Here is a 19,117-nt window from a genome sequence, read left to right on the forward strand (position 1 = left end):
GCTCGGGCAAGTGCCCGCCGGTGGTCAGCCCAGGAGTCCTTTGGTCCCTTCTGTAGGCTCCGGAACTTCTTGCGGTAGGACTCTGGAGTGAGGTTGTACTGTTGGATCAGGGCCCGCTTGATGGTGTCGTAGCCCTGATCTGCCTCAGCAGGCAAGTCCCCAAGGATATCCAGGGCCTTACCCCTTAAACGGGGGGTCAGGTATTTGGCCCACTGGTCCTTGTCCAGATGGTGCTGCAAGCAAGTCCGTTCAAAAGCAGTCAAGAAAGAGTCCAAGTCTCCATCCTTCTCCAGCACTGGGAAGTCCTCAACACGGACCTTTGGAAGTTTGGTGTCTCGAAGGTCACATGTGGCTGATGAGGGCCGGAGCTGAGCTAGCTGCAGCTGGTAGTCACGGTCTGCCTGTCGCTCTCGCTCTTCACGCGCTGCCTGCCGCTCTCGCTCCGCAGCCTCACGCTCTGCGTGCCGCTCCGCAGCCTCAGCGTCACGCGCTGCCTGCCGCTCTGCCCTGCGCTCTGCCAGGAGTTCCTTGTAGCCCTTCTGGTCTCCAGCCTGGAGAAGGGCCATAGCCATTTGAAGAAGGCTATCCGAGCCTCCCAGGCTCGGTGGAATGGCACGTGGTGATCTGCGGCACGCTGCAGAGCTAGGCGATTCACTGTCCCTTTCAGAGCGGAGGGCTGGCATCTGGCTCGTTGAGGAACCTTGGGTGAGCTCCTCCTCATCTTGTCCAGCAGTGCCAGGTTGCGCAATGTCCTCGGCAGAACGGTTTTCTGGCGTCGAGCTCCTGGAGGACTCGTGGGCAACCTCCTCATTGCTGTCCACAGCACCGTCCTCCCTCTCTTCGGCTCCTGCCTTAGCATTGGCCAGTTGCATAGCTCTGCTCCTGGTGCCATCAGCCATTCTTGCAGACTTTTGGTCACTGACACAGAACTGACACCTGATGCCTCCACACACCTTACAGTATCTGCACTCTGACACTCTAGTGTTGAGCTAGTCTGAAGACCCCAGCAGCCACAGCTGCTGCAGGCAGTCTTTAGTGTCTGGGAGTATGGGTCTCACACTCACACACACTATTATCTCGATCCCACCGCTATGCCACCAATATGTCACAAACCACCGGGGGGGTCACTCAGAAATCCCCCGCGCTGGCTACCAGTACGTCACAATCGGGGGGTAACAAGTGGGGGTCACCCCTCCTTTATACCTCCCGACCGACAGACAGAGCACGTGACGCGCTCTCTAGCGCCCCTCTTATAGTCAGGCCAATTATGGAATTGCCCGACCATAAGCAAGGAGGCCGCTATACTACTTATGCCGATTATTGAAGGGTCCCCGGTGAGAGTAAGGTATATATTCCCCCGACCTCCGCGGACGGAATATATAAAATCTCCCCGAATCTCACTGGCCTCCCCACAATAATCCTTGGCACAATTCGCTGCCACCAACCGATTTACGGTAACTATTAGCCGAACACACAGACGTGGGATTCAAGATCGAGATAACAGAACAGCCCAAGATTAATTATATAATTTAATCAGCCTAAAGCACACTAGAAACTACAATATATACAATAGGGAATCTACAGAATATACATATGTCAGAGTACAGTTACAATCAAAGCATGGGTTACAAACAGGCATACACAGTTCCAGCAGTTACCTTGTTGCGTCTGGCCACAGGGGGGCGCTGTAGACCAGGTTTCCAGGAACTCCCACAGATGTTTCCTACACGTGACCCCCAGCGAAAGAACACTGGAAAATGGCCGAAGTAGGGTTATCAACCTGGGCCAATCCAGGTCCCCTCCTACCTTCGTGACCTCACAGGGAGCACTGCTCCACCCCTGGCTTGAGTTATGGACAATATCCCAACATGGAATATGGGCCATAACTTTGCCTGGGAGCGTCGTAGGCGGACGCCAATGCTCTCATTGTGACAGTTATGAATTTAGCTACAGAACGAGGGGACTCATGACCTGTCTGCCAGTTCCCCATTGGCTGATATCACGCCTGGGGCATTTCCCAATGTCCTGCTCCCATAAAAAGGGTGTGCCGGCATCGTCCGCATGCGGAGACACCATTTTTATGGTTGCCATATTTATCGGAAATATGGCTTGCGAGATATGAACCATTTTTTACTGGAGTCGTTCTGTCTGGCTAGTTCCATAGCCTTGCTAATGAGATACAACTCTTGTTACAGGGTGACGGCAGGGAGTCATCCTGTGTCCATTGTTCCTAAGCCACCTAATTTCCATATCACAGGACATGGCCATGGAGGTGTAAGTGGAACACTGAGAACAAGAAGGGAGGGGGCACTGCCAGGGAGTGATGAGGGATTATGACTGGAGTCATAATTCATCTTCATATCCCGGGATTTGCCTCACAGTAGTTTTTTATTCAGATCTTAATAAACTGAAGTTATTGTTGTTATTAGACCTGTTTAATAAACTGTTCTTAATAAACTTGTGGGCAATTTTCTGTGGCCAATTTTCGACAACATTTTTCTGGGCTACAGAGCATCTCACTTATAACTCTATATTATTCTTCTGTCCTGCAAAGCATCTCACCTATAATTCTATATTATTGTCCTGCCCTGCAGAGCATCTCACATATAGCTGCATACTATCCCACTCTCCTGCAGCGCATTAACCTATAATTCTATACTATTCTCTGTCCTGCAGAGCACCTCAACTATAATGCTATACTGTTTTCTTGTGGGCATTCATGTCTGTGGGCAATTTTCTGTGGGCATTTTTCACATATAATTTTAACATCCTCACCTTGCACCTCAAATATCCTAGATCTGAAACTTTGTGATGCTGCAATTGGCAATTTTCCATGTGGTCAATTTTCCGTGTGGGTAATTTTCCATGTGGGCTATTTTCCATGAGGGCAATTTTACGTGTGGGCAATTTTACATGTGGGCAATTTTACGTGTGGGCATTTTTCTGGTCACACACTTCTTACATCGGTTTTTCAAGTTCTGTAACCCTAGCAAAAAGAAGAATTTTGGTTGTGCCTCAAACCAGGCATCCGTAGTAGCCGTGGCATCAGAAATGGTGTGAAATTTGGTACACAGATGATAGTCGGATGGAGCTAGATCTGGTTAATAAGGTGGGTAGTCAACCAGTTGAAAGCCCAGCTCTGCCAGTTTTGCTGTGGTCGCTTATGCAGTGTGAGCGGAGGCGTTGCCTTGCAGGAACAAGATTCCTTTGGACAGCTTTTTGGCCTTTAGAGCTGCCTTCAATTGGTCCAAAAGGTCAATGTAATACCTTGCATTGATGGTGAAACCCTTTTGAAGGTAGTCCACTAGTCACTAGAAGCATGCCCTCCTTATCCCAGAACACAGACACCATCATCTTAGTGGCTGACTTTTGTACCCTGAACTTTGGACGAGGAGAACCACCATGCCTCCACTCTTTGGACTGCTCCTTGTTTCCAGGGTCATACAAATAAATCCAGGTCTCATCCATAGTGACCAGTCGATCCAGGAAGTTCTTATCAGTCCGAAAACGCTGACAAATGGATCCGGAAGTTTTCACTCGCTTGCTTCTTTGATTTGTTATCAAACATTTAGAGAGCCACTTTGCAGATAGCTTCCTCATGTCCAAATGTTCATGGATAATGATACAAACACGTTCACAGGAAATCCCATGATGTCTGCAATTGCTTTAACTGAGATTCTTCAGAATGAGGTTGTGCACAGCATTGACAATCTCCGGAAGAACAACCACTCTTTTTTGTCCAGGACGTTCCGCATCATTGGTGCTGAAATGGCCTGTTTCAAATTTGGCAAACCAGTTCTTAAGCGTGGAATATGAAGGGAATTGATCCCCCAATGTCTGCGACATATCACTATGAATATCCTTTGCGGACTTTCCTTGCAGAAACAAGAATTTTATCACTCCTCTGCTCTAAATTGCTGTGAATATCGCATTAGATTCCACCACTTTGTTTTCCCGCGTGTGAAGAACACTGTTACCATAAGCAACAAACACTAAATTTTGAAAACATATATTAGACACATAAGACTTTCATGTGATCTAACATTCGTAACCATAGAAAAAAAATAGATCACAAAGCCAAAGAAATATCAGAAGCCCCTCGTACAGACAAGGTATGTTCAGAGTAATGCATGCACTATGTCTATATGTAAAATATTTATTTATATTGCATCAGCATATTGCACCCAATTTTACAGATATTGTCATCACTCATTGACACCATTGGGGCTCTCAATCTACATCCTCTTTCAGTATGTTTTTGGAGTGTGGTAGGAAACCAAAGTACTTGAAGAAAACCCATGCAAACACATGGAGAATGCACAAACCTCATGCTGATGTTGTCCTTTCCACCAAAACAGCTCTAATCTTTCAAGGTTTAGACTCTATAAAACTCTTAAATGTGTTCTGAGGTACCTGGCACCATGACATAAGCAGCAGACCCTTTAGAGCACCACTCCAGAGGCTTTTTTTTCAGAGCTGGAGTGTCACGCACAGACTAGGGGAGTTCCGGCGTGAGGCCAAATACACAACAAAACAGGGGTAACACCACGACAAACAAGCGGTACGCCGGGGACACTTTAACAATGGTGAGCCCTAGTGCTAGTTAGAGGGAAAATGGGCGCCTCCTCACTTACCTGGCCCTGTACCCTGCACTCCTAGCCAGTCCCTATACAGGTTCCTCACCTGTCACCAAGCCGGAAGCTGAAGGCCTAAGATGGCCCTACAATAGTCCCTGGCTAGGGAGTGGGCAGGTGATGGATGCTAGCCTCACCACTGCACTGAAACAAACCACCGGGAAAGGAAGGTGGGGAAAACACCCCAACAGACTGCTGCAGCCAGCACCGAGACTGCAGCCACACCATCAACTCCAAGAGAGGGTTTTAGGAGCTGCTTCCACCTCCAAGGCCAGAATCCAAATGAATCAAGAATAACTGGCACCCTCTCCTGGTAGCAGAGGGTTTATAAAGGTACTGGGAGTGGTCCAAACCAGAAACATCTGACCAGGAATCTGAGGCTGCTGGAAAGCAAACTGACATTAACCCTCTTTTTCCTAAGGGAAAGATAACCACATTTAAATAGCAGAGTCTCACCAGGTAAAGTGAGACTCAGACCCAGAACCTGTCACTAATCTCTTTTAGCAGAGAGACGACCGTGACATGGAGTAGTGCTTTAAATCTAAGTCCCCTACCCCTGGTATTATACTCACTTGCAGCTGTCTTCATCTTTTTTTCTGCGGCGCCCCAGTCCCACGATGCCATCTTGTGCATGTAACCTCTGACTGGCCAGAATTCAGAAGTCACATTACAAGCACTCAAAGTAACTGTATGAGAGACAGAACGAGGCTCTCATAGAGGCCGAAAACACACATCCGTTAAAACCACGTCCGTGTAAAACAGGCCGTTTTTCGGGTCCGTTTTCCGTTTTTTAGGTCCATTTTTATGGTATGTGTGGCCTGCGTACGTATCCCGTATGCTAGCCTTCAACCTTAAAAACTATGAAACTATGAAACTATGAAATGTGCATGTGAAATGTCCGTGTGTGCGTGTGAAACTTAACTGACATGTGTTTGTGTTGTCCGTGTGGAATGTCCGTGTGTGATGCAAAATGTCGTTTACTACATGTCTGCAGACAGCAGACAGAGTAGCGCAATGAGAATGAACTCGGGTGAACTTCACCCGACTTCATTGTCATGCCGCAGCTCTGTCTGTCTGTGTGAAGGATTCACCGGTGACCACTAATCCCACAAGTGACTGAAGTGTCCCCCCCTCTCTCATACTCACCGATCCCCGATCACCGGCGCTGCACGGCGTTCACACTGCTCCGGCGGCTTTTTCTAATTTGAAAAAGCCGGCCGCTCATTAAACAATCTCGTATTCCCTGCTTTCCCCGCCCACCGGTGCCTATGGTTGGTTGCAGTGAGACACGCCCCCACGCTGAGTGACAGGTGTCTTACTGCACCCAATCACAGCAGCCGGTGGGCGTGTCACTATGGAGTATAGAAATAAATAAATAATTTAAAAAAACGGCATGCGGTCCCCCCCAAATTTAATACCAGCCAGATAAAGCCATACGGCTGAAGGCTGGTATTCTCAGGATGGGGAGCCCCACGTTATGGGGAGCCCCCCAGCCTAACAATATCAGTCAGCAGCCGCCCAGAATGGCCGCATCCATTAGATGCAACTGTTCTGGGACTGTACCCGATTTGCCCTGGTGCGTTGGCAAATCGGGGTAATAAGGAGTTATTGGCAGCCCATAGCTCCCACTAAATCCTAGATTAATCATGTCAGGCGTCTCCCCGAGATACCTTCCATGATTGATCTGTAAATTACAGTAAATAAACACACACAACTGAAAAATCCTTTATTAGAAATAACAAACACAAACACATTCCCTGGTTCACCAATTTAATCAGCCCCAAAAAGCCCTCCATGTCCGGCGTACTCCAGGATGGTCCAGCGTTGCTTCCAGCTCTGCTGCATGAAGGTGACCGGAGCAGCAGAAGAAACCGCCACTCCTGTCACCTCCACGCAGCAAATGAAGAGAGCCGCATGATCAGCTGTGCTGTCACTGAGGTTACCTGGATCCAGCGGTGGATGCTGCGGTGGCCGCAGGTAACCTCAGTGACAGCTCAGCTGATCGCGCTACTCACCGCCGCTCCGGTCAGCTCCGCGCAGCAACTGAGGTGAGTAGCGCGATCAGCTGAGCTGTCACTGAGGTTACCCGCTGCCACCGCTGCATCCACCGCTGGATCCAGGTAATTTCAGTGACAGCACAGCTGATCAAGCGGCTCTCTTCATTTGCTGCGTGGAGGTGACAGGAGCGGCGGTTTCTTCTGCTGCTCTGGTCACCTTCATGCAGCAGAGCTGGAAGCGACGCTGGACCATCCTGGAGTATGCCAGACATGGAGGGCTTTTTGGGGCTGATTAAATTGGTGAACCAGGGAATGTGTTTGTGTTTGTTATTTCTAATAAAGGATTTTTCAGTTGTGTGTGTTTATTTACTGTAATTTACAGATCAATCATGGAAGGTATCTTAGGGAGACGCCTGACATGATTAATCTAGGATTTAGTGGCAGCTATGGGCTGCCAATAACTCCCTATTACCCCGATTTGCCAACGCACCAGGGCAAATCGGGAAGAGCCGGGTACTGTCCCAGAACAGTCGCATCTAATGTATGCGGCCATTCTGGGCGGCTGCTGACTGATATTGTTAGGCTGGGGGGCTCCCCATAACGTGGAGCTCCCCATTTTGAGAATACCAGCCTGCAGCCGTATGGCTTTATCTGGCTGGTATTAAATTTGGGGGGGACCGCACGCCGTTTTTTTAAATTATTTATTTATTTATTTCTATACTCCATAGTGACACGCCCACCGGCTGCTGTGATTGGGTGCAGTGAGACACCTGTCACTCACCGTGGAGCCGTGTCCAAACAGAGATGCGTCCGTGTCACTCGGACGTGCGCACAGACCCATTGACTTTCATTGGGTCCGTGCTGCGTGTTGCGTGCTGAAAACGGACATGCTTCCGTGCAAAACGGAGACACAAACGTAGCACGCACACGAACCCACGGACCTTAATGAAAAACGCACATGTGTCCTCAAACATTAAATAACATTGGTGCACGTTTGGCCGTGTCTCCGGTATATACGGAAACGGACCAAACACGCACGTGTTTCACGGATGTGTGTTTCAGGCCAGAGTTGTATTGATCTGTGACCTCCGGTGTGCTCCGTAAAATAATGGAGCTGCCCGCAGGTCACAAATCGCTGGAGATCGATGGGTGTGATGCTGGAAAAAGATTAAGATGGCGGTAGTTAAGTATAATACATCGGGCAAGAGACTTACAATTAAAGCACCACTCCAGGGGGGAAATTAAAAAAAAAGCACTAGAGTGGTGCTTTAAAGTGGTGTTTCTTAACTCCATTCATGTTTTAGTACTGCACAGGTGACAGATCATGTTTTCAGCATTTTCTTAGGTATGCACAGGTGGTGGAATTATCACTTGTGTAATACTAAGGAAATCCTGAAATCGCGATCTGTTGTTTGGCTTGGAGAATTGGTGTTGAGGAAGACTAGTAAGTAAACTAAACTTTTGGGAGTGTTTTTAATTTTTGTCCAGCATCAAAAGTTATGAAACTCTGTAAATCACTTTATAGGGGATTTTGTCTTCATTCTAAAGAACATAACAATATTTATTTATGTACAAACACGCAAGACACACAAAAGGAAAAAATGGCCATTGTAAAACACCATAGACAAGGGGAAAGTAGCCTTAAAGTGGGACAGGAATACAGCTACATAGATGTACAATATAAGTAACCTGAACTAGTAATAACTCTCATATACAATATATAAAAAAAAATTGTTTAAAAGAACAGAGAGTCCTCAGTGGTTGATACCTTTTAATGGCTAACTGAAAAGATGGTAATAATTGCAAGCTTTCGAGACTACTCAGGTCTCTTCATCAGGCATGGTATAACACAAAATCTGAAGAGTCACATATTTATACACAACAGGACTTAGAATAGTGCAGTAAAAAAAAAAACAAAAAACAAGTTATATAAAACAGAACTATCTCTATGGCAGGGGGCAAACTGTTGTGGCCATAAATTTTGCTGCAGTTCAGTGTGAAAGTTTTATTGTCCTCTGATAAGAGTCTGGTCCAGGCTGTGACGCGCTCGGATGGTCAGAGGAGCACATCTTTTAACTGATGTAAAAAGACATGAATCCATGGGACACATTCATTCCTACTCTGAATATGTCAAAGGTCATCATAAGTTTGCATTCCCATAGTCTCCTATCTCTCTGGGACTTGAAATTTCCTTTCAATACCAGCAATTTCATGTCCATGATGCTGTGGTCTGAGTTACAAAAATGTTTGGCCACAGGTAGATCCATCCTTTTTTCTCTAATTGTGTGTTGTTTAAAAGAACAGAGAGTCCTCAGTGGTTACAATAGTAATAGTAATAGTGATGCAATATATCATGCATTAATACATCATGTGTAAAACTTAAATCAACAAAAGAGACATAAAGTGATGCATCTTGCCATAAATTGCAGTTATACAAGAAGCCAAAATAGGCTGTAGTGGATATAGCCTAAAATTGCTAGTAATATAGCCTGCAAAAGGCAGTAAACTGATCACTGGAAGCAAAAAGGTGCTATATGCAAAGTACTACAAGTCCCAGTAAAGGGGTAGAATACATCATGCATTAATACATCATGTGTAAGGGGTACTTTGCACGCTGCGACATCGCTAGCCGATTGTAGCGATGCCGAGCGCGATAGTCCCCGCCCCCCTTGGAGATGCAATATCCTGCAGATGTGTCTTTTTAGATAGTGTATGTAAACTTGTGGTTTCAACTGTATATACACCAAAAACACATTTTATAAAGAATAAAGATAATGTTTAATACTAAAAACAATAAGAAATTGATATAAAGAATAAATAAATTTTATCTTACATGTGGTACATAGATTTTGAAGCTAAAGCTAATGTGCGTGGTGATACACAATGCCAAACAGATCAGGAGAATGCGTGGGTCGCCCTTTGTTGTCACAAAATTATCAGTGCGATCACGTGGGTATGCTGACAAAAAGCAACGAAACCCGAGGCAACCAACAAAAACAGAGTCAAATTTTCAGTGGAAAAAAGTCGACAAAAACCGAAACCAACGTCAATGAAAACTGAGGTATCACTGTATATTCCACCATTTGACAGTATGCCATTGTCACAAGATAATCAATATTACTTATCAGACTTTTATGATTTGACTAAATCGAACTGCGATGTACTGACTCTTGTTGCGGGATTCCTGACCCAAAACTTGTCATCCTCAAAGCCATAAATGAGGATGATGAACTCACAGCGGGAGACCCCCTGACCATCCATGCATTGTGGTCTGTCCGTGCGAGACCAGCCTAAGGTAGCAAATACGGTAGATCTATCTCAACCACTAAACCAAATGTTATGCCCATCCTGCCAAAGACAATTTTTATTTTAGTTTTTCACTCCACTTTTTCCAAGAGCCATTATTTATTTATTTTCATTAACTTAGCCATACAAGGGTTTGTTTTTTGCAGAGTGAATTGTAGTTTTTGAATGACTCCAATAATGTTACCATACGATGTACTACAGAATGGCACAAACCTAACCCGCAATGTTACATAATGCAAAAAGAACAATCCAACCTGTGTGGTTTGTCCTGAGGAAGAAGTTTGATATTTGGTAACGTGTTGATAAATTAACTTAATTTAATTCTAATTTACATGAGTTTCTGACTTCATCTGTCAGCAGTCTCTTCATCCAGGCGGCGCAGGAATTAACCCTTTCGGTTTCATTCTTGGATTGTTCCTTTGCCTTGTGGGTCTGCAGCAGACTCAGAATGATGTGTCCACACAGCCCCCTTACAGAGCATTATGATCCCCTACAACCACCACTCAGAATGTCTCCACACAGCCCCCATATTGTTACGTCACCGCTGGAGTCTGCTCCAGCGACTTCTGCTCCGATCGCCAGGCGACGCCGTGTTCCTGCCGTGGATGGTGCTGGTGATGGGAGAGAAGTCGATGCCAGCGGCACCAGTGGGCGCAGGCTCCGATCATCCACTGGGCTGGGTTAGCTTGGGATCTGCAGTACCGCTGGCTGACTGTGGGTGGCATGTGTCTTCCAGCTGAAGTTGCCAGCGTTCAGCTACAGCCAATGGAAAGAGACACCACACCCTTCTTATTTCCCCTCCTGTCACATGATTACTGCCAGATATAGTTCTGATTTTCCTGGCTCCTGTTACCTCCTATTCTGTTGGTGATTCCTGTGTTGACTTCTGCGTGTTTTTGACTACCCTTCTGCCTACTGTTTTTGTACCTTGCTGCCCGACCCGGATCTGATCTCTGCTACGTTTGCTGACTACGTACTGCCTGCCGATTCTGTCCCTGTTCCACAATTCCTGGTTTGACCCTGCCTGACTACTACTCTCATCGGACTGCAGCCTTCCACAGATAGTGATCTCCAGGGTCCTGTGTAATTCCAAATCCCTGTATAGGGGTTAAAGGGTTTCAGGGTTCTGGGGGTCCTACTTGGTGAGTGGCTTCCCTCTAGCCTCCCCTTTACAGCCCATCTGAGTCTGTAGATCCAGGCAGGCGTTACACATATACAGCATTCTGACCCTATACAGCTCCTAATGATGTCTGTACGCAACCCCTTGCACAGTATTATAACCACATACAGCCCCAATGCAGAATGATGTCCCCACACAGCTCCCTTGAACAGAATTATGTCCCCACACAGCCCCCCAATCAGAATGATGTTCCACAAAGCCCCCCATTCAAAATTATGTTTACACACAGCCCCCTTAGACAGTAATATGTCTCGCACACAGCTCCCATGCAGAATGATGTCTCCACACAGCCACCTAACGTATTGTATTGTGTCCCCTCAGCACCTATGAAGAATAATGTCCCCACACAGCCCTTTTACACCATATTATGTCCTCACACAGCCCTCATTGAGAAAAAGGTCCCCACACAGCCTCCATTGAGAATGATGTCCCCATACAGTCCACTAACACAATATTATGTGTAAAATTACAGCCGAACAAATCCTAGAAAGGAGGTATGTGCCACCGAGGTGGTTAGCCTCGGTAATGTAGGAACTGAAGAAGCAGGCTCCAGCACAAGTAGTGCTGAAAGGGTTTTTTAAATGGACCTGGAAATTTCGGTCCAGATTTTAAGAACAGCCAGAAGAGCTGGGTGAGACTGGCCATTCCCATACCTCCAGCTGTTAACCAATCTGACAGTGGGATTAATATGTGCTGGCACTGGTAACGTGCCATTCTCCGCTCCCATTGGAGATCCCGTGACATGATCGCAGGGCGCCTATGTGTTGTCATGACAGTCAGGGGGTCAGCTGATGACCCCTGTGTTTGTCATGATGAACTTTTTATGAATGCCAGCTGAGAGCCAGCGTTCACAGGGAGTCAACATTTCTGCTGTAAATAACTGTGCTGATGTTCTGCTCTGTACAGCCCAATCGATGATCACAGCTTCAAGTCCCCTAAGGAGACTAGTAAAAACAATAAAAAATGGAAGAAAAAAAAGTTTTTTAAAAATATGAAAAAAATATACATGTCTCTACGTACTTGTGCTGACCTAGAGAATCATACTACCAGCTCAGTTTTACCATACAGTGAACATAGTAAATAAACCCCCAAAAAAACAATCATGTAATTGCAATTGTTTTGCAATTTCACCTCACTTGGAATTTTTTTTCCCAATTTCCAGCACACTGCATGGTAAAATGAATGGTTTCATTCAAAAGTGCAACTCATCTCGCAAAAAACAAGCCCCTATTTCGCTATAGTGAAGGAAAAATTAAAATGTTATGGCTCTTGGAAGGGGAGGAAAAACAAAAGCACAAAACACAATGGAAAATGGCCATGGCATGAAGGGGTTAATTAATCTATCAGTTTTTGCTACAAGCTACTGTGTGTGAGTAATCCTTTACAGATGTCAACCCTCCCCTTCTTAACAGAAAATGAAGTAGAAAAAGTCCTCATCCATTTCGCCCGCATCTCCGGTCTGCGATGTGTATTCTGAGGCACAGTTGATGTGATTTAATGACGTAGTTGATGCGCCCACGGGGTCGGGGGTTACTCGTCGCTGGGCCACGGTGCTTCTCCTGGGATGCCGCGGTGGCTGGGTATGAGGACGATGGGGGTATTTGTTCGTGACAACTGTGGTGTGCGGCCAATATCAGCGGCTTACAAGGCTGCTCGGATGGTTCAGTTCTCCACAGGCAAAGCTGTATGTCCCAAGGGAGGATGGTGGTGGTAGTAGTCGCCTTATGGCGCAGGGGCATGATGGTGAGAGCAACGGCAGTGATGGGACAACACAGAAGGTGCAGTTCAAGGTCTTTACTCACTGGTCACACACTGCCGTTGGAGTACCGAGCTATGCTGTGATGGGCTTCAGCCGATCCCGGATACTCGGAGGTCGAGGCCGGTGTTTCCTTCTGTGCGTCTCATTAGGATGGTTTCCCTGCACCCCAGCTCCTGGGCCGTGAAACGGGTCATGGGTGCTTTCTGCACTCCCCGCAAATCCTGGGATTCCCCTTCTTTTCCTAAGGACCCGGGTCAAGCTTCCAGCTCCAGACCACGGGCCCCAAACTGTTCGTTGTCTGCTGCTCCTCCAAAGTGCGACTTCACATGGACACTGTCCGGTGCAGACTGCCTATTGTGTGTCGGATGGCTCCTAACTTCCCCTTGTGAAAGCCCTGACTCCAGATCCCTGAACTAGTGGGTATGAGGTCTCATACTTCATGATGGCCACCCCAGCACCTACCCTAGCCCGGTCCCAGTGACAGAACTCCTGTATTATGTATTGGTGAGTGTGGTTGTGATTGTTACCAGAGACAACCTCCTCCGCATCCAAGATGAATACTGGACCTTAAGTGAGGTGCAGTACCCTGTGGTGCCTGAAGCCTCAAGGGTGCTACATAATAACGCCTGCTCTGCTCTTAGATGCACAGGCTCAATAATGGCAGAGGGAGCTGACACCTCCTCTTCCATCCTCATGGTTACCGGTATATCCGGAGGATACAGATGCTGGAGAATGTGAGATGCTGTGCAGGTGGTTGTCATGTGGTACGGGATGCCACTGCATATAGCTCTTTGGATTTCCCGGAACAGCAAAAGTGCTGCTTGGACCCATGGGCCACACTTTGCTCAGGTCTGCATTAGATGGACAGATGGCCAACTAAAGTCTGAAGGTTCAGCCAATGTCCTTCTGTCACGCTACAAATGTGCCGAGCACGTTCAGATCAAAAGGAGTCTGACGCACAACGAAAAAAAAAACAAAAACAACACCACAAACAGGGGGGGGGCACAAGAACAACGGTGGGCCCTGGCGCTAGTGAGAGGGTATATGGGACACCTCCTATCCTCACCTGTAGCTGTCCCTACTCTACAAGCCAGTCCCTATACAGTCTCCGCAACTATTGCTGAGCAGCACTCTGAGACCCTGGGAAACCCTATAGATGCCCTGACTAGTAAGAGGCAGGTAAGATTCACTAAACCCACTGCTTCACTAATAAGACAAGAGGGTAGGGGAGACTAACAGTGGAAAAACAACACAAAAGGATAAAGTCCGGCTTTTGGAAAACTCCTTCACAGGTACTTTCACCAAGGGGCCAGAGAACAAATGAATTTATATCTTCAGCAATGATTGCTGGGTAACACCTCTATATACTCCTGAAAGGGCATGGCTACAAAGCAGGTGCGGCTGACCTTAACTGCAGGAGAGCTGCAAGCAGAAAAACTAGCATTAACTATTTCAAAACCAAAAGAAATGTAACTACATTTAAATTCAGAGTCCCAGGTAGAGATAAGGGACTGCAGTCCTCAAGCTGTCACTAGTCTCCAAAAGCATGGAGACGGCCGTTACAGTACCCCCCCTTTAACGAGAAACCTCAGGACTCTCAAGACTTGTAATATCGTTCACCTTGAATGTGAACAGGACCCTCTGGTAACCAGTAGGAGACACAACACATTTCCGAAGTAAGGACCTGTGGACTACTTCATGGGTGTTAAATGCTGGGGGGAGCTCCCGCTGTACGGCCATAAAGGTTAAGAATGTCAGTTACTCTAAAGGGACCGATAAGCCTCAAGCCTAGATTTCCAGATGCACACTTCCACCTAGTGTTTATAGTGGACACCCACACATAGTCATTCTTAAACAGGTCCGGATCTGAATGTTTATTTCCATGGGTGCAACTAGTAGCAGATGAAAAATTCCTGACTGAACTGACAACAGAAGAATCTTTCTGTCCACTCAACACCTTATGCTCCCGTACTGCACACTTAAAGGGAACAACTACCCTCACCGGATCACCTCTACTGTGGCCACAGTGATCCCTACTCTTCCCTCGAGGTGGGGGTAGCGCATCCTTACTTTTTTTAGACACCATGGTGGTCACTACTGGTGGACAGGGTGACGGGTTTTTAATAAGTACTGCAGAGAAGGTAGCAAACAGACACAAAGTTTCACAGAAACTGCCCCAATTGACTACTTCCCCTGACTGCCAGTCAATCACAAGGTTATGCCTTTTCAACCAGGGAAGACCCAATACGATGGCAGTGGGCAGACCCTCCAAGACATAACAGGACAGACGCTCACTATGTACCGAGCCCACTCACAGGTTAATATTAGGCACGGTATGGTGAACTCTCTCTGGCTGAGAGGAGCTGAATCAATAGCCTGTATGTGAATGGATCTTGTCAGTGCACTACGAATCAGACCCAGAGTCTGAGCAAAGCAAGAATCCACCAAATTGGCACCGTTTCCGCTGTCTTCCAGCACAGAGATCGTCTCAGTTTTTCCACCTATGACCACCTTTGCTGTAATGGTGAACTGAGACACACAGTAGAAGCAGGACTCAGAACCAATGCAAACCAGAAGCGACTCAGTCTGAGGGCAGGCTCCCACCAACTGCATGGGTTTGTTGGCTTGCACCAGTAGGAACTCTTCCTTGGGGAGAACGACAGGAGACAGGGTCTTAGAGGGTCTCTCCCTGAGGCAACGAACCACTCTGATAGCGAGGGCCATGGCGGACTCCAGTGACTCTGGGGCGGAGTTTTGCACCAGAGAGTCCCTATGCCTACCTGATAACCCCTGACAAAAATGACTACTAAGTGCTGGGTCATTCTACTGGGTGTCAGTAGCCCACCTCCGGAACGCCAAGCAATACTCTGCCACTAGCCGCGCCCTCTGGTGGAGTTTTCGGAGTTTAGACTCCATGAGCGTGACGCCGTCAGGGTCTCCGCACATCAAGTCCAAAGCTGTGAAAAATTAATCTACCGACCGCAATGACTGGTAGTCAAGAGACAGAGAGAAGGCCCAGGACTGGGGATCTCCCCGCAACAGAGAGATAACAATCTCCCCTCGCTGTTTCTCACTCTCGAAAGTATGAGGGTGGAGCATGAAGTACAACTTACAGGCTTCCTTGAATGTGGTAAATTTGTCCCTCCCACCAGAAAACATATCCGGGAGGGCTATATTAAGTTTTGGTTGCCCCTGGGCATGTGCCGAGACCATAAACCCTGCAATTTGTTGCAGTGGCTGCAGAACCTTGGACTACATGTCTAAGAACTCCTGAGACAGGGCCTGCATCAGTTGTGAGAGCGCTGCAACCTGAGCCATAGAGGCACAGGGAAAAATGTAAGACTGAAGATAGAGATAAGGGGCTTCAGTTCTCAAGCTGCGACTAGTTTCCAAAAACAGGGAAACGGCCATGACACCATCTTATGATGTCCCCATACAGCCCCCTAAACATCTTATGGTTGCCCACTTTTACTTCAACCTGGGGTTTCTTTGTACATATAACAAGAAGCAATTGCTGATAAGCGGCTTTCATTCTACATATCCACATCAACCCACAAACCTATTTTGCTACAAATAAGCCTACTCTTTTTAATTTCTAGAAATACTCACTTTTTATTTTACTTAACTTTGTAGATTTACCCTTTTACATTTGAGGGCAATCATACAGCTCATATTAAACAGGGGATTGAAGACTGCTTTTTGGTGACCACAAGGTTCTTCGAACTAACATTGGTGACCAAATCTCTTTTCATAGTTTTATAGGTTTAAGGTTGTAGGTAGACATAAGTCCATTAAGTTTAACCTATAAGCTAACATGTTGATCCAGAGTAAGGCAAAAATCCCCTGATGCAAATGCCAATTGCACCATAATAGAGGAAAAAATTCCTTACATACTCCACATACGGCAATCAAACCAGTTCCCCTAATCAATGTCCCATCACAGAATCTAGTAACCTTAACATTTAATATGATGTATTTCAATAAAGGCATCCAGGCCCTCCCTGTACTTATGCAGTATCTTAACCATTACAACATCATGAGGCAGAGAGTTCGATAATCTCACTACTATTACAATAAGAATCACCATTAGTCATAATTTAACTTTCTTTCCTCTAGAGAATACCCCCTTGTCACGTTGTTCCCCCCATTGAAGATCTAAGTGTAAAAAGATCATTAGAAAGGTCTCTGTACTGTCCCTCAATATTTATACAGCACATTGTAATAAGATCCTCCCCAAGCCTCCATTTTTCCAAACAAAATAAGCCCAAGCTTTATAGCCTATCTTGGTATTACAGTTCACCCATTCTCTCAACAACCTTGGTCGCTCTTCTTTGCACCCACTTTAGTTCAGCTATGTGCTTATACACTGGAGCCCAAAATTTTACACAGTATTCTAAGCATACCTCTGGTGCTAATTTGTATTGAGGCAAAACTATGTTTTTATCAGGAGCATCTATGCTTATTTTAAGGCATCACATGATTGTTTTTGCCTTAGCAACAGCCGTTGAATTTTAAATCTATTTTAGTATCTTTTTCAGTTGACAGTTTTATTCAGCATTCTACAATTTAGTACACAGTTATACATTTAATTTCTTGTGCCCAAGTGCCTGACCTTATGTATATTAAATGTCCCATGCCATTACTCAGACCATTTCTCTAACGTCCATCAATCCCTCTTTAATCTTACATTGTCCTCCTCTGTGTTAATAGCCTTGCAGACTTTAGTATCATCTGCAAATATTGGAATTCTACTTTTTGCCCTCTGCAAGGTCATTAACAAATATGCTAAAAAGAAGAGGGCCCAATACAGACCCCTATGATACGCTACTGTTAAATGTGACCCAATCCAAGTGTTTTCCACCAATAACCATTATGTTTCCTATCACAAAGTCAGTTGTTAACCCAGTTTCATATATTCTCTATTACTTCCATTTTTCTAATATTATGTACCAACTTTTTATGTGGCACCATATCAAATGCCTTTGAAAAGTACAGATAGACAATATCCACTGAGTTACCCTGGTTCAGTCTGGAACTTTGCTCCTCATAGAGCCTGATCAGATTAGTCTGACAGGATTGATCTCTAATAAACCCATGCTGGTGTTAGGTCATGAGGTCATTCTTATTTAGAAACTCTGGGATCGCATCTCTTAGGAAACCCTCAAAGATTTTGCTCATAGAAAAGGTTAAACTTACTGGCCTATAATCTCCAGGTTCCCATTTTGTCACCTTTGTGAACAGTGGCACTAAATTTGCTATGTGCCAGTCCTGTGTTAGAGACCTTGTTATTCCGGAATCCTTGAAAATTAGAATTAATTGTCTGTCTATCATTGTACTTAATTCCTGCAGTACTCATGGGAGTATGCCATCCGGGCCAGGGGATTTATCTATTTTAGTGGATTTTGAGGCGGTGCTGTACTTCCTGCTGGGTTAAGCAGGTGACATTTAATGGAGAATTCATGATATCCGTGATCATGACATCTGTCATGGGATTTTTTTGTTTAAATACAGTACAGAAAAATATGTTTAGTACATTGGCCTTTCCTTCTTTATGTGGCGCCCCCGAGGCTTCAGTCACCACAGAGTATTGCAGCTCATTTAAGCTGCGTTATTCGCCTCGAGGTAAGGAGGGGGTTAATCACCGGTGTTCCACATTCACACTTTCCATAAAACTTAGGAGCCTTCTCCCAGGGAAAAATGGCTCAGGGTAGGCAGGGGGTTGCCATCATGAGTCATGGGACTTCCCCGGTCACTGAAGCCAGCCACCTGGGGGCCGGGTTCCACTTACGGTAGAAGTAGGAGCACACTCACACAATTACTAGCTAGTCTAGCCGGGACACCAGTTCTGGGACACAACACCAAAACCTCTTTCTTCTCTTCTCTTCACGGGGCCTGGGGCTTGGAGCGGAATGCTCGGCCCAGGTGCCTCACAGTTGGAAGGGCAACTCTGAAAAAGGACTTTCTTCTTCTTTCGAACACCGGTGACTTCTAACTTATCCGGGGTTGACAGAGCCCATCACAGCGGGTGTCCAGTACTATCCGGGCGAGCGGCACAGCACAAAGAGTGAGCAAAAGGAACTGCAGCCACTGACTCGGACTCTTATTACTGGCACCACCGCCCCGCACCTTGGCGATGAAACGCCATCACTACTCCCCTTATCATCCTTCCCGGGGCCCACTCCACCTGTGGGGAGCGATAACATCTCTGGCTGCTACTACCATCTGCCCTGGAGGACAGCGG

General features: G+C 46.3%; 1 protein-coding gene across 1 annotated transcript in view; it reads right to left on the reverse strand.

Annotated features, from left to right (window-relative positions):
* The window catches only part of SERINC4 (serine incorporator 4), a 117,565-nt gene extending 101,965 nt beyond the window's left edge, over positions 1 to 15,600 (reverse strand). Inside the window, exons 1-3 of the mRNA XM_075343721.1 lie at positions 15,192 to 15,600; positions 14,879 to 15,006; positions 14,497 to 14,604 (exon numbers count right to left, since the gene is read on the reverse strand). Coding sequence (XP_075199836.1) covers positions 14,497 to 14,604; positions 14,879 to 15,006; positions 15,192 to 15,600 — 645 coding nt within the window. The remainder of the gene's footprint in view (positions 1 to 14,496; positions 14,605 to 14,878; positions 15,007 to 15,191) is intronic.
* Positions 15,601 to 19,117: the final 3,517 nt, after the last annotated feature.

Source organism: Anomaloglossus baeobatrachus, chromosome 4 (assembly GCF_048569485.1).
Source record: "Anomaloglossus baeobatrachus isolate aAnoBae1 chromosome 4, aAnoBae1.hap1, whole genome shotgun sequence".
Classification (NCBI taxonomy): Eukaryota; Metazoa; Chordata; class Amphibia; order Anura; family Aromobatidae; genus Anomaloglossus; species Anomaloglossus baeobatrachus.